We start from the raw sequence: 16,031 nt of genomic DNA on the forward strand, positions 1-16,031 counted from the left end.
AAAATAATGAGCAGCAAAACACCACTTAGCCACGAAAACATTTGGGACATGGAACTCAATAGCTGATGTGTAGCGTTACCCAAGACGTTCCATATGAGGACCTCCTTGGGTGTCTATTGCTTTCGTGTGGCTATAGTAGGCATCTATCCCCTTTCTATAACCTCAAGTCTTTGCTTCACAGAGGCACAGTTACCTATAATTTTTATTGTAAAATAACCAAAGCTTGTGACACGCCCCTCTCCCTCTAAAAGTGACACCGGATTAGAATGACGACCATCTGAAACCTCAGTGTAACCTCAGAACACTTTGCTTTCCATGTATTTCCTTTACACTGGCTGCTTCAGTCGATTCACTGTAAGCATAAGGAGGTTTATGGCAGGGAATTCTGTTTTGTTAGCCCAAAGGGAGATGATTTCTTTCTTCATTAATTCCAGAAGAGGATAGTCTGGTGTTGCAGATGTTACTCAAGTATTTGGCTTTCCTCCAGGCTCACTAGGAAGGCCTTTGTAACATTCACAGAACAAAAAAAACACCCTTTGCATTCCGAAGTTGCCTTGTTTTTTGATTGGACGTTTTCTACAGCACATCATAAACCGAATTTTCTTAAGGCTCCTTAAATAATACTAGTTGCTTCAAAGGTATCTTTGTAAACAAAAAAGATGAAATGCTGATTCAGTTTGACTGGGATAATCCAACAACCTACCAACTTGTGTGGAGTAAAAAAAAAAGCCGAACCTCTCTTCATTTTTCTGCTGAGGTAAATGTCTCAGGGCACTGTTTGTGCACCTTACACCATCCTCTTGTTTTTTTAAATACTTTAACAACTATTCGTAAACCAACCTAAGAAAAAATTTCAGGGGGGGGGGGCTGAAACTTTAAACAATAGGCAGAGTGGAGCTGCAGGGGCTCTTAGAAGGGGTGAAACAACAGCAAGGCCTCATTAACATGCAAATGGTCTTTTAAAGACCTGTGAAGTGCTCGGGTGCGGCTGTGTCCGTGCCCGGGAAGCTGTCTCAGCCCGGGCTGCCACACACGACGGATGGGGCTGAAGCCCTTTGAGTTCAATGGGTGTTGCGCGCCTGGTACCAGTCACCCCGAGGGAACAAGGCTCGAGGGTTCCTTATTTTTCTTTTAGGGAATGTAGAGTGGCGAGGAAGCACACTGCCAGAACCCGTTTTCCCACTGGTGCTACTGCTACCATGCCAGTAGTGTGCTCCCACTGCCTCGATACATACGTTTCCACTCAATGGCTGCTTCCTTTTATTTTCACAACTAGCAGATAGAGAGATGAATTGTGTTCCAGACGGGCACACTTTAGTGTAGACTCGGTAGCACAACTTGAAAGACATGTTGAAAGTTTGTTTTTATTAAATTAAATCAGTTCCGTCGGTGAAAAATATATATATGCCCAGAAAGTGTGAACAATGGAATATACAATAAAACATGTGAATTACGAAGCTCCCAGGAAGGCCGCACGTGGATGTCGGAGATGCGAGCGTCTCACATCTCTGAGAACAGCTCGGGCGTGGCTCCTCCGTTGGCGCCGGTCCTGGAGACGCCAGGGCTGAACCCGGGGCTGTAACGGGGCACGTGTGCGTTGACGAAATAGAAGGGCACGTGGCTGACGCGTCCTGTGGACCAGCACTAGGAAAGAGGGATAGAAAAGAAAAATATCATGTTGTGCTTTTGTGCGCACTAAAGCGAGCGCACACCCCCAAAAGGCGGAGGCGTAGCTAGCCACTTGGACGCCCGTGGCGCTCCCTGCTTTTGCCGCCCCAAAACTGCCAAGAGGAGAGAGCCTCGTGGACACCGTAAATCCGCAGAATTAATATTTTAGGGGCACGACGAAAACAATACGAACTATATTTTTTGTATTTTGAGACATCAGGCAACTATTGCCAGAAATATACGCTTGACAAGCTGTTAATCTCAATAAAGACAGCATTTTGACTAAATTTCTTAAGGACACGCTGGGCGTCGCAAGGAAAACAACTGTGCGCCTTTCAGTCAAGATGCGACGTGCACATGCCTTACCGTGGTGAGGAGCGCCCCCTTGCGGAAACAGGGGTGAAAACTGATCATCTGTGGCTCGGCACCCTCTTCGCCCTGCACAAAGCCGCTGCATAAAAAGAAAAACAACACAAAATAAAAATAAAATATGCGCCTTCTCTCTCCCCCCCCCCCCCCCCCCCCCTTAGGATTTATCGTTTCTGTCTAGCATTTAAGTTCGTCTTTTCTCTCGGTCGTTCACCTTATGTTCATTCTCTCATTGGCAAATGGAGGACACTGGGTTAGAAGCAACCCACCCTTTGCCAGTCTGGCTTCCCTGTCCTTCCACAGTCCCTGCTGGAGGGCCCGCAGAGTGCCTCATAAGGACTCCAGTGGCGGCTAGTGACATTTGAAAGTGGTCAGGCATAAAAGTGCTGGAGGAGTGCCCTGTAGCAAGCGAGCCCAACCGTCATAAGGGAGAAAAAAACAGAGTGGGCAAATGGTGTATTTTTAAAGCATTTTTCATACGATAATGACATAGGTAGTGTTGTGTCCTGCTGGACACAGTCTAGTGTTTCTGCCAGCCACTCCCCCGAGGGCTGGCCCACACACACACCCCTCACCCTGCTAATTCAGTATAACCAGAGAAGTTCATTTAACAACCCCCAAACACAGAACGCACCAATCCCCTGTAAGCACAGTATATTTATTTACTTTTGCCATCTCAATATTTTGGCAACTGCACGCCTCTTTCACACGCACTTGAACAGAATCACAATTGTAACTGGAATAAGTGACTATTGCTCTGTATGTTCAGCCAAGCAGCCCAGGATTGGACGACCAAGGTATTCTGAACACCATTTTGACCCACTGACGAGCACTGTGAGAAATTTGCGCAGCCTTTGCTCTGGAGCGACCAATTAAAAAGTTAAAAAATGCATGAAGCCGACAGTTCAAAGTATGCACTGTACAAGAGAAATATGATACAAAAAAATACAGAAATACAACACCTGGAAATAATGTGCACTCTTAAGGAATGCAAGATTAAGTAAAACATGTAAAATATAAACAGGAACTAAATCAGTGACATGGAATACCTCAACGTTTTATACATTCATTGCTTAAAAATCGTTCAGTGTTATTTGCCAGTTGTGGACTGGTGGATGCATGTGTTCAGGTATTGTATTGTATTGTATTTGCATTTATATAGCGCAAATACCCCTGGCGATGCGTCTAAGCGCTTTTTCGGCGAGTAGCACGCTACTCCGGGACCCTTAAAGGATTAGTGTTGAATTAGTATATGAAATATGAAAGTAATTTAAGTGGTGGATAGGTCAGTCAGTTATTTGGATTCGAAAGGATAGCAGAAGGATAGAAGAGGAAAAAAGGTTTGTATTTATATAGCGCTGGTTATCCCTGATGGGGTGTTGAAGCGCTTTTTTTTTTGGCGAGTAGCACGCTACTCCGGAAACCCATAAAGGATTAGTGGTGAATTAGAATGGTTAAATACGAAAGTAATTTTAGTGGTGGATATTAGTCAGTTAATTGGAGTGAGAAGGATAACGGAGGGATAGAAGGGGAAGAAAGGTTTGCATTCATATAGCACCCGTTACCCCTGATGGGTGTTGAATCGCTTTTCTGGCGCTTTTCACGCTACTCCGGAACCCATAAAGGATTAGTGTTGAAAATTAGTATAGTGAAATATGAAGTAATTTGAGTGGTGGATATGTTATTCAGTTATTTGGATAAAGAAGGGTATGAGGCGGGATAGAAGAGGGAAAGAGTTTTGTATTTATATAGCGCTTGCTATCCTGATGGGGGTTTGAAGCACTTTTTTGGCGAGTAGCACGCTTCTCTGGAACCCATAGGATTAGTATTGAATTAGTACAGTGAAATATGAAAGTAATTTGAGTGGTGGATATGTTGGTCAGTTATTTGGATTGAGAAGGGTTGGGGAGGGGTAGAAAAGGGAAAAAGGTTTGCATTTATATAGCACTTGTACCCCTGATGGGCTGTTGAAGCGCTTTATTGGCAAGTAGCACGCTACTCTGGAACCCATAAAGGATTAGTGGTGAATTAGTATAGTGGAATATGAAATTTGAGAAGTGAACATGTTAGTTTGTTATTTTGATTGAAAAGGATAGCGGAGGGATAGAAGAGTGAAGGATTTAGATTTTATTTTGGAGCTAATAGCAGTAGGAGGAGGCTTTTGGATGAGTAAAAAGGGGTTGTGGAAGGGAAGACTCAGAAGGAAGAGTTTAGATAGGTTTGTTTTGGGGGATCGGTATAGTAAAAGAGGTATCAGATGATACAAGGAGGGGTAGAGTAGGTAAGAGTCTAGAAAGGGTTATTTTGGGGATCATAGTAGTGGGATGGGGGTTTGGGATAAATGAGAGAGTGGATGTAGAGGATATATTGATAGATATATAGGGGGAGAAATAGGGTAGTGCATTGGAAAGAGTAGTAGAAAGAAGTTTGAGATGAGTCAGAAAGTTGGGCTAGAAGATATATTGAGAGAAGTGTAGGCTGAGAAAAAGGGTAGTGCATTGGAAATGCTAAATTAGTAGAAAGTGATAAAGATATAGATCCATAGTACATTGAAAGTATATGGATGCATAAAAGAGGTGAGTATATGTAGATTAAAGATATTGAAAGAGGTACTGGATGAGAAATAGGGTAGTGCATTGGATATGATTTTTCAGGAGAAAAGTAACAAACACACAGATCCAAGTACATGGAAGGTACTTTGATGCACAATGGAAGCAAGTACATGTAGATCAAAGATGCACCAGATAAACTTCGGGTTTCAAGTGTTGTACTTTCATTTTTTTTTTAAACAACATTATTATTTTACATGTTTATACAAAGCAATACACAAAGATAGGTACATATCTATAGTGAAAATAAATGCTTATACACAGAGGGATATGCTGTATATTTCTGTTTGCGTATGGTGCTTATATGGGGACGAGCCAATTCTTGAGTAGTTTTCTGAAGATAAGGTGGCTGTCCGTGGATCTGATGTTGGGGGGTAAAGAGTTCCATAGTTTGGCTGCTTGATGAATGGGTGGGTGAGTGGATGAATGTGTGTGAGGACGATGGATGAATTAAAATCTGAGTTTTGTCTAAGTATCTTTAGTGGTGAAACAAAGGCCAATAGTACCCAAGGGTTGATCACCCTATTCCGATCTCACATTCCAACCCAAATGAAAAGGACTCCTAGTGTGTTGGGTCAGGATAAAGGATCTCCAGGCAGGCAGAGAGAGGGGTAGGCTGACCGCGAACTTCCACGTTGGCCTCATGTACACCAGAGTACTTACGCAACCCTTAGATACTATTAACCTTTGTTTCACCACTAAAGATCATTAGACCAAACCCAGATTATAATTCACACACCCCGCCCTGAGTCAGGGTAGGGAAATTGGATTTCATTGGTCCTGAAGAAACGCCACAGATTCCTCCTGGACCATAAATGCGTGAAACATGTCGAACTAACCTTCTAAGCCTTGTCACGTTTCATAACACTGCCATGACAATCTACACTTATCTTTTTTTTAATCCTGCCAAGGGGACCCCTGATTAAATATATATCTCAGGGTACCTCTTAGGTAGTTTTAGACCACTTCTTTCTCATTTTATCACAGAATCCCCACACACCTGCACGCAGCACGGCTAAAACAAAAAGATCTCCGCCAAAGAGCCTTCTTGCGGGGCCCGTGGGGCATTGCAGCGCCGGCCAAATGACGAGGAATAAGGAAGACCCCCTAACTTTATACACTCTAACCTTACGTTCTCTGTATAGGAACAGTCACCCCCTCTTGTTTAAGTTCATACTTCTATTAAGGAGCATGGGTGCTGGACCCTTGACCTGCTCCTTGTCCCTCCCTATTGTGATTAACAAGTGATTTAAACAGACAGACTAACAATAATCAATAACAGTGGGCAAACCAGTGACCTTGGGCTCCGGAACGGCGTGCTGCACAACAAAGTGCTTCAGCATCTTGACAGTGGTACTTAGTGCTCTATAACTGCAATTACAATGTGTGTGTAGTAAGCTAACAAGAGGTATTGTGCTCTGCACTATCAGAGGAAGGAATTTCACCTGCACACTTGAAGAGCAACAGCTGCACTGCCACAGATTAAAGGTAAAATTCTCTAAAAATATTTTCTCTTTCCACAGAGCACTCCAGACTACTGCTAAGAAATTGGACTCCACTACAGCAATGATGAAGGTGAAGTCCAGCACATTGCGCTATAGTCAGTGCGCTTAAAAGGGATTGATGCTTATTTTGAAAATGGTGACTGTATGAGGCATCTCTTTGCAACCTAATTAGAAATATTTCAACGTCCATATAACCACTCTCGCGCCTTCAAAATGAACAAATCTGCTGTGATTTTACTCTCCGTTTTCATATTCTCTCTCCTCATGGATCGATTATTAGAGTAAGAACTTTCCTGTTGCATTGTAAGAATAAATCCATGATGATGATGTGACCAGCAGGGATTGGGCAGAGTATGAGCAGGGAGAAATTGATGACTGCATAACGGGTGGATATATGAATATGGCCCCTGGTGGTACAGTTCGGAAAAACAACAAATCCTTGAGTGGAGAGGAGAAGGATTTAGGGGGCAACTTACCTGATAACACCCCTAATGCCCTAGGGGAGAACTTGGCATGGGATTATTCATTCTCCACTGTAAAGCCTCCCGCTTCACGCCATGAAGCGGACCCAGGGAATCCTGCTATGTTTAATTCATCCGACCCTCCTAAACCTATCACGCTGGAAATGATTTATGAGACGATGATCTCACATAGAGCGGAGACTAGGTTAGAGAATGCCAGAACACAGGGTGCCTGTCGCTAACTACAAAATGCTATCAGACGCATTAATAAGTCAAGCGCTGAGATTGGTATTAGAGTTAATGAAACTGAAAACCGCATCTCAGCGCTGGAGGATGAACTATCAACGCAGAAAGATACGGTGACTGCATTAAAAAAACAAAAAGATGATGTCACCTGGAAATTATCTGAGCTTGAAAATCAGATGCGACGGAACAATTTACGAGTGTTGGGTATTCCGGAGGGGGCAGAGCGGGATGATCCGAGACAGTTTATTATCCAACTGTTTACAGAGGCTTTTCCGGAGCTTTCCCAGTGGGATTGGGGGATAGAGATTCAGAGAGCCCATCGATTCCCTATCCATAGAAAACAACAAGCTACTCACTCAGGATCAGAACCTGTATATTCTCGTGCCATCTTGATCTCAATTAATAATTTTCTAGCTAGAGAAGCTGTTTACGATTTGGCGCGTCCAAACCATAAGAGATTGGCCAAAGGGATCCATTTTTTTGTTAGGCCAGATTTTTCGCATGAAACAGTGTCTCGCAGATGGCACCTTCGTCAGCTAATACCTATGTTTCAAGCGAAAGGTGCGCAGGTGTTCTTAATGAACCCCGCAAAGTTAAAGGTAGTGGTTCAGGGTCAAAACAGGTTTTTTTTTTCAGAGGTATTGGCTAAGGAATATTTGCAACAGTTGGCGCCTGTGAACTGAGCTGCAGATAATAACGAGGCTAAGGTGGCAAGTGTGCTTTAGTTATATTTATGTTTTTTTCTGGGTATGGGGTACCGCGGGTGAGTGTTTCCAGCTCCCCATCACTAGGACTCTGGTCCTAATGCCTCATTATTGGGAGGGTGCGGTGGGAGGGGGGAAGGTTGATGGTGGGGTGGGTGGGTTCGGTAGGGTGGAGGGAAGGCATGAGCCGAGGTGTGGGATGGGAGGGATAAAAGCAAAAAATATGTTCCACAACTGTTCGACTCTTTTCTGTGTTTTTTTGTTTGAAGCATTTATGATTATATTTACTAAAGGGCTCCTAAACGTTGAATTTAATGGCTAATTTGAATTTAAAAATCGTAACTTATAATGTTTGTGGCCTTAATAATTATGAGAAACGAAGGAAGATGCAAATGGAATTGAAACTCATTAACCCCGATATTGTGTGTATTCAGGAAACACATATTTCGTGGTCTGTACGGCAGAAGTTAGATGATTTGGGGTATGTTACTCTGGTCGCCTCGAAACAATCAGATACAACGCGGGGGGGCCATTCTTGCTCGCCCCTCTTTAGTTAAAATTGAGCGCTTCTTGGCAGATATACATGGCCGATGGGTTATTCTTGACTGTTTAGTTGGAGATACACGGTTTACCCTTTGTACTATATATGGATCTAATCTTGACAAAGCTAATGTTTTGGATTTTTTAAATGGTGAGCTTGCTCTATGGCCCTCACCAGTTGTGTGTTGTGGAGATCTCAATATCCATTTGGATAGCGATTGGGCAAGCTCTTCTCCCTGGCCATACAGGGGTCGTAAACCTAAGGTTTTTCAAGCTTTAAAGAATCTGATGGCTGATCATGGTTTGGTTGATGGGTGGAATTTTTTATATCCACAAACACCTGGCTATACTTTTTTCTCTCCACCCCACACTAAGCTATTTCGGCTGGATTATTTTATTATTCCTGTTGCCTGGGCCTCCTGTAGCCAAATTCAAGTCTATCCTAGACTCTTATCCGATCATGCTCCTGTGGCTATCTCCTTTTTTAATGTGGCTACTATAAGATATAGTAAGACTTTCACTTTTGATAGGAAGTTGCTGCTTGATATTTCTTTTGTGAACTATATGAAAAGGTGGATCCCAGACTTTTTCCATCTTAACCATGGTTCAGCTGAACCCGCGGTAGTCTGGGATTCCTTCAAGGCATGTTTTAGAGGTGAGGTCCTCAGCTTTGCCCTACATGCTCAAAGATTGCGCAAACAAAATTTGATGCAGCTATTTACTCATTTACGGAACGCTGAAGTAGATCTTATAGCTCAACTACAGGCAGCTGATGATCCTAAGGACTGCCTTGATGGACTAGCTCGCTGCAAAGCTAAGATTAATCTTGTATGGGCCCAAGAGATTTCGCTTAAATATCACCTTTATAGGAAACAGTTGTATGAGTTTGGGGAATCTGCAGGGAGATGCTTAGCTCAAAGGATTCGGGCAAAAAAACAAATATCTAAAATTAATTCTATCTATAACGACCAACAGGTATTAGTTTATGAACCTCTGGCTATTATGAAAGTTTTTCACCAATTTTATTCTGAGTTGTATAGTCAGCCGGATGTTGGCGATTCTCCACCCGATTTCGGGCTACCAGTGCTAGAATGGAATAGGCTTGATCCTGCTGTGGCAGAGAGATTGGATCTGCCATTTTCTGCCGAAGAAATCGAGTGCGCACTGTTTAAATTGCCCTCGGGCAAGGCGGGCCAGTCCGGACTCTCTTCCATCAGAGATCTATAAGACCTTTTTCCAAGAACTCCGTGAGGATCTTCTGAATACTTTCCAAGCGGCAAGGTTGGGATCTCCTCCCCAGTCATGGGATGCTGCCCATGTAGTTGTATTTCTAAAGAAGGGGAAACCTCCCGATCAACCAGGGTCATATCGCCCGATATCGTTGGTTAACTGCGATGGTAAATTATATGCTAAACTGTTAGCAAATCGTATGGCTCCGCTTGTTGCAGGTTTGATATCAGCACAGCAGCATGGCTTTGTGCCAGGACGGGGGACGGCCGATCACATTAATAGGGTCATTGCACTTCTCGACGTCGCGCAGGTTGACTCCAGATCTCTGGGTCTTGTCCTGCTCGACGCCGAGAAGGCCTTTGACTGCGTGTCATGGAGTTTTTTATGGGAGGTTATGGTACGCTTAGGGTTTAACCCAGGTTTTCTTCGGGCTCTTCAGATTTTTATCGGTCCCCTACTGCAAGGATATGTGCTATGGGTCTTAAATCGGAGGAGGTTCAGATCAGTAGAGGGACCCGGCAAGGCTGTCCTTGTTCCCCTATTCTTTTTGCTTTTTATATTAATCCTTTCATTAGAATGCTCGATTTTAACTCACAAATCCCCCCCTTTATAGCTCAAGGCACGAAGTACAGCGTTCTCGCTTACGCGGATGATATAGCTGTCATTACGTCTGATTTAGCAACTGCTTTACCGTCTATAGAACAACTAGCGGAATGTTTTGGCAGATACTCTGGGTATAAACTCAATAAAGCTAAGACACAATGCTTGTGTACGGACCAAACGCTAGCTTTTGATAGCAGGATTGTGGAAGAAGTGGTATACTTGGGTATCAAGATCAGGCCTAAGTTGGAGGATTTGGTTAGTGTTAATTGGATCGATATATTGGATAAAACCAAACATGCACTGGAGTTGTGGCAGAGTCTTCACCTAACCCTGGTTGGCAGAGCTAATCTTCTCAAAATGATTATATTACCTAGAGTACTGTACTTTTTTCGTGCTGTTCCCCTTTTGATTCCTGGATACCAGATTCGCCAATTACAATCGGTCTGTGAGAAATATCTTTGGGCTCCAGGAAGAATTCGCAGAGCTTCACGTTTTATGACGCTGCCACCTGCCCGTGGTGGATGGGGAGTCCCGGATTTTGCTCTCTATCAGATTTCATGTTTACTTTTAAGGATGCGTATTCTCTTGACTGGAGAGGAAATGTCTAATGTGGCCGAAACACCTTCAATCTATCAAATTACGCTTGGCTCGATAGCAAAGAAATATTTGATCTCCAATATTGATGGTAGCTATTACAAGCGCACCCGGTTTAAGACTATTATCTCTGCTTTCAATGTATGGAAATCTGTTAGGAAAATCTGCAATATACCCAAATTTATGATATACACTCCACTTAGGGCACCTTATCTATACCTTCTATTTTTGGCGATTCAGTGGTACGATGCTGGCATTCTAAAGGTATCACATGCCTGGGTGATTTTGTTTCTGCCGCGGGTGTTTTTCTTTCTTTTGATACACTTAGACAGCAATTTGATTTATCTAACAACCAATTCTTTAAATATTTACAGATCCGCGATTTTCTTCACAAGCATACCGCGTCGCTGTCTTCAATCCGTATTATTGATGTTATTAGATCGCAATCACCTATCGGTACTATTTATAAGGAGCTTATTGCACAGCGCATAGATGATATTGATAAAACTAATGAGAAATGGTCTTGTCGGCTGTTATCTACATCTATTAACATTCAAGAATCTATCAAAATGGCCCATATGGTTCTCTACTCTGCGTCACTAAAAACTGAATTATACAAAACTATTTTTAATTTATACCGCACACCTGCGGTGATGATGAAATGGGGCAGCTCTTCCCTATATTCAAATTCGGGTGAATGCTTTCGCTGTAAAGCATGCAAAGCTGATATAGTACATGTGTTTTATACTTGTCCTTCCTTAACGTCTTTTTTAAATCAAATTTCAAACTTTTTGGGTTATGTACTTGGTAAATCTGTTTCATTGTCATCAAATTTAATTTTACTGGGCATTGGGGAGGAAACCACCCAAGGACATCCTCTTTTTGAGTTTTGCTTTTTTCTTTTTATTATAGCAGCTGTGATACGTTTGTCAATAGCTACAGCATGGTTGCAACCACAAGCACCGAGTTTTGATATGTGGCGCTCTAAGCTATTTAATCTGTATAACCTTGAAACCAGTATGTATATGCTGAAAAAACCACGCAAGAGACGATTTGGCCTTATTATTTGGCGCCCGCTAAAAGATTATTTTGATGAGTAAATATTTATGATTAGCTCTGTCATATATGAAAGTTATGTGTAACTATTTGTGGCCTTTATGTTTGTTTGACAACTGTAATTGTATGGATTGTGGAACATTAATAATAAAAAAATAAAAACAATAAAAAGTAAGAATAAATCCATTCAGCATTAAAATAATATATTCATGGTCTGCAGGATACTATAATATAAATAAGTTAAAAGAGAAACATAAATATGAGTTATTTGTTGGATTGATCGCTTGACTATTTTCCACCCCTGATGTTAAAAATAATGGAAAAGGGCATGCAATGATTTCCAGGGTTCCCTGATATCTGGAAAGTAGAAATGACATTTAGAAATAGTTATCTCCCTGACATGCATGACAAACAAGTGAGTTATTATTACCATTGGGACTTGAGCTCTTCGATAACGCCTTGGAGATTTCAGTTGCCATTTAAAGCCTGCTGATGTAAACCACAGCTTTATGTCATGACCGATCTGGTTTAAAGTAGATCACCTGTCTTAAATAGCAAAATAAGGCCCTCTTGCCAATGGAGGAAACATTTTACCACCAGTAACGTCAATAGAGTCACATCTTTTAATGCGGTCACAAGGCATTCCGAAGCTGCTGCTCAAGCAGCTAATTACAATGTTCTCCCATGAACAAAATTTGTGTAAGCAAGCAACTCTGCTCATCATTAAAATGGGCCTAGGCAAAGGGAGGCTTTACAAAGCAACGGTGATACCGGTTTCACAGCCAGCTTTTACAACGTTCATACTGTAATTTGCACGATTCCCCACAAAGTACCTGCCAGATGCCTTGTTTGTATCGTGCTCAGTACTTCCATTTTCATGCAGAGAGAAACCTGAGCTCTCCACCCAATCCAAGTACTGTTCTTATGCTGCATACAATATTTAGCCAAATAGGATCAGTGCTAGGATTGGCTGGGGCATGGAGCCCAACGCTCCATTGAAGACCGAGGGGGCAGTGTCTTTGCTGACGCAGTTCCATGGTAGTCTCCAATGTGGAAGCCTGATCTGCGCATATCAGGCTGGCCACAGCAAAAATACCGGCCAATCTGACATGCTGTAATGCTACAGGCATTTATATACATTGTGAGATCACGTGGTGACCATTGACTCCATGTTGCTTTAATTCAAGGTTTTATCTTGTGTCTGTCTGCCCTGCCTTTCCTCTGCAAATGCAGGCATGCCTGGGTTACTTGCGTACACACAGAAATATTTATGTTTTTCACTTCACTGAGCAGGAGAGATAAGCTGCTGGAACAAACAGTGGGGACTGCGTAGCACAAGGATGAGAAAGTGAAGAACTCTGCCTCAGCTCTCATCGGAGCCTGGCCAGCTCTGGTGAGTGACCTCCAAGTAGAGAGTGCAGCCAGCACCTACAGTGCAGACGAAGTGAGGGGGAACTTCCAGAAGTCTATTTCTGTTTAAGAGTATGAAGATGGAGACCTCTTGGCGTTTTGTCAAGAACTCTCTTTAGGAGTGGACGCACTGCTTAGAGACCTTTTTCTGTTTGAGCGCTCCTGCCAGGACTGCCATCGGGTTCCCTAGTTGTGCTGGTAGGATGATGCAAGACAGACAACAGATGATGTATTCCAAGTTTTAATTACTCATTCTTATGTACATGCAGTTATCTTTCTATGCATTTATTCTTGTGAATCTACATTTACTATATGCATTTATTTTACATGTGCATTACTGCTATTTGATATATGGGAACTTGTAATAAATATTCCTCTTTACTTGACAAATGAGTGCTGAGCTCTGTTTATGTTGTACCCTGGTATTAAAGGGGTGTAGAGTCCTATTTTGAAGAGTATGCACGCTGTGTCCTGGTGTTTTGAAGTCTTGCTCAGGTGTTCTGAAGAGAAAGCAAGACACATGTGCAGCTCAGTTTCTGTCTCAGCTACTCATAACATCACCTATAGCTTTCGTGAGAGCACCAGTCACGGCCCTTAAAGAAGAAAAAAGAATGGAGGTACGGTACCGGCTATTTAAATTAATTGTTAAACCAACTAATGAGCCTGGGATGCAGTGACTCACAGCAGTAGAGGGTCAACGTCCCTGCACTCCTGTGAAAGATCCGCCGCTGCCCAATAAAGGTTGCTCTCACCATTATCAATAATGTCCTCATCAGAGGTGCAAAGGGTGTGCAACCAATTCAAGAACACTGCAACCTTTGCACCTACCGTCGACCGCAAGGTGGCTCCCTGCAAAAAATTCACACTCAAAGCTCTTGGACCTCTGTTGGACAGCTCGACTATAATGGTTCTGGTTTTGGAAAGTGGTCTGAAAGCACAGAGTGAGGCAGTCCTATAGCACTCTAAAATAAAAAAATGAATGCAGAAGATTAACAGGTGCAGATAATTTGTTGACTCGACGAGTAATTTGCAAGGTTTTCTTAGTCTCGGACAGAAATCCTCTTAAACTTGTGAACTAGTTACAGAGTAGTGTGATGTTGTGTACCGTAGGCTCGCATGATTGCATTCAAGGACGACACAGACACTAATATTAGTGGGAAGGTAACTGGCCCAGGGCACGTGTTCCCAGCCCCTTTTATTAGGAAGGTCAACTGACTGGTGATGCCTGTGATGGATGGCTGAGGAGAGGGTGTTAGCACGGCCCTTAGGGAGGGGCTGCTGCATGACACGTCTTCCAGGACACTACATTATTCTCAAAATCCAAAAGAAAAAACAAGTCCAACCTGTAGACACAAAACAATTAACTGAATATCATGTGGTCCATCAGTCTCTAGGGTCAATCAACAGGACAGCAATCAACATATGGGCTGATAAACAAGTTGCAACAGGACATCTCTGCACGCATTCAAAATTTACCCTAAGTAGCTCAGAGAAGTCAGGGACCTTTCGGCAGCATACTGGTTGAAGTTAGGTCCTTTGTGTGGAGTTTGCCCACTTTGCTGATGCTCCAGATAATTTGTGGTTAGTGTCAAAAATTCAAAAACAGGGTGCGTCAGGAACATTATAGGAGTCCACAGCAAAGCATCCACCATGCACCATGATTTGGTGATGCTGATTAGCTTGTTGAACATGTTGGCAACCTGTTGAGATCCCCAATACAAGGGGATGCCACTTTCTGGTATCCAACAGTGGGGCAGTGTCAAGTCCATCTCTCATGCTTGTGGAGGGCCCTTGGATGGGTTGCAACGGTACTGCATGGGGTCTGCGCTGGGGCTGTGTATGTGCTGCATCTGGGCTGCTGCAAGACCGCCAAGGATCCACTGTCTAGTAGCTTGTACAACCACAGGGGTAGTTGGGTCTTGGTCAAGTCTCGCTCTCGCCACTGGGCTCAGGGTGCAGGCCGGGTGAACAGTTAGTCTCTTGTTCAGTGACTCTTCAGAGTGTCACTGGTGCTTCTTGTCTGGAGTTCTGATAGCGGTGTTAGAATCTACTTGGGGTGTTCGATGCTCCAGGACTGGTAGTGATGTTGCACAAAACAGGGACCAGCATGATAGGGTTTCCAGTTGTGTGGTGCACCTGTATGATGGGTTACGACGACTTGCCTTGATGGTTGTGGAGATTCCTTCTTGGTTCGTCAACAACTTGGAGTGATGGTGGCCAGGTGCTTACATTCTTTATTTTTGGTGGCACCTGTATCCTTCAGCCTGGATACTCTGTTGCTGAGCCAAAGGTTACAATGGCTCGGAACATTGGGAAAGGGACGCATGCTTGTGGCTTGCTCTCTGGTATCCCGCTGGCCTTGGGGTAGAGACTCCGTTTGCACATGCTTGTGGCTTATTCTCGGTTCTCTTCCTGGACTTGGGGCATAGGCTATGTTCGCATGCTAGCAGCTTACTCCCGGTTCTCCCGCTGTGCTGTTGGCATAGTGTCCTTGTTTCACCTCAATGGCTTCTTTGTGTGGATAGATGCCTTCCATCTGTGGCTCAAGTCCTTTCAAGCGCGCCTTCTAGGCCTGGCTACTCCTGATCTTCCCTCCTTCTGGGCTTGGTCAGTCATCAGGTTTCCCAGTGGGAACAGGCAGGTCACACACTTCCTTCTCGTCTTTCTCCTTGGTGTTTTGGCATTCACCTTCTTTCCAATGATGCCACTGAGACTTCTCGTTGCTAGAGTCTTTTCTGGGTGCAGCGGCATGCAACCTTCTACAGGGCTGGTCAACAGGGCCTCTCAGTGGTTGAATGCCTCTGTAGTCCGTCCACCGACTTCTGGTGTTGGGCTCCGGCTTGATGATCAAGCAGTCGCTGATCTGGTTCTCCTCTTCTTGAACGCGGTCTGGTGTCCGCCCACTACTAATACCTCAACACTAGCACAGGCTGATCCACATTCCCCAAGACCCAAACCTCATTGACTAGACCTGTAGAGGCTGTCATCTGACTCGTTCAGTCTCTATCACACAGTGAGATAAAATTCGGTCTTAGG

General features: G+C 43.5%; 1 protein-coding gene across 1 annotated transcript in view; it reads right to left on the minus strand.

Moving 5' to 3' along the window:
- Positions 1-1,344: 1,344 nt before the first annotated feature.
- AAAS (aladin WD repeat nucleoporin) overlaps positions 1,345-16,031 on the minus strand; it is a 444,387-nt gene continuing 429,700 nt past the window's right edge. Inside the window, exons 16-17 of the mRNA XM_085654670.1 lie at positions 2,035-2,119; positions 1,345-1,644 (exon numbers count right to left, since the gene is read on the minus strand). Of these exons, the coding sequence (XP_085510796.1) occupies positions 1,501-1,644; positions 2,035-2,119 (229 nt within the window). The 3' untranslated portion in view covers positions 1,345-1,500. The remainder of the gene's footprint in view (positions 1,645-2,034; positions 2,120-16,031) is intronic.

Source organism: Triturus cristatus, chromosome 4_1, assembly GCF_964204655.1.
Source record: "Triturus cristatus chromosome 4_1, aTriCri1.1, whole genome shotgun sequence".
Classification (NCBI taxonomy): domain Eukaryota; kingdom Metazoa; phylum Chordata; class Amphibia; order Caudata; family Salamandridae; genus Triturus; species Triturus cristatus.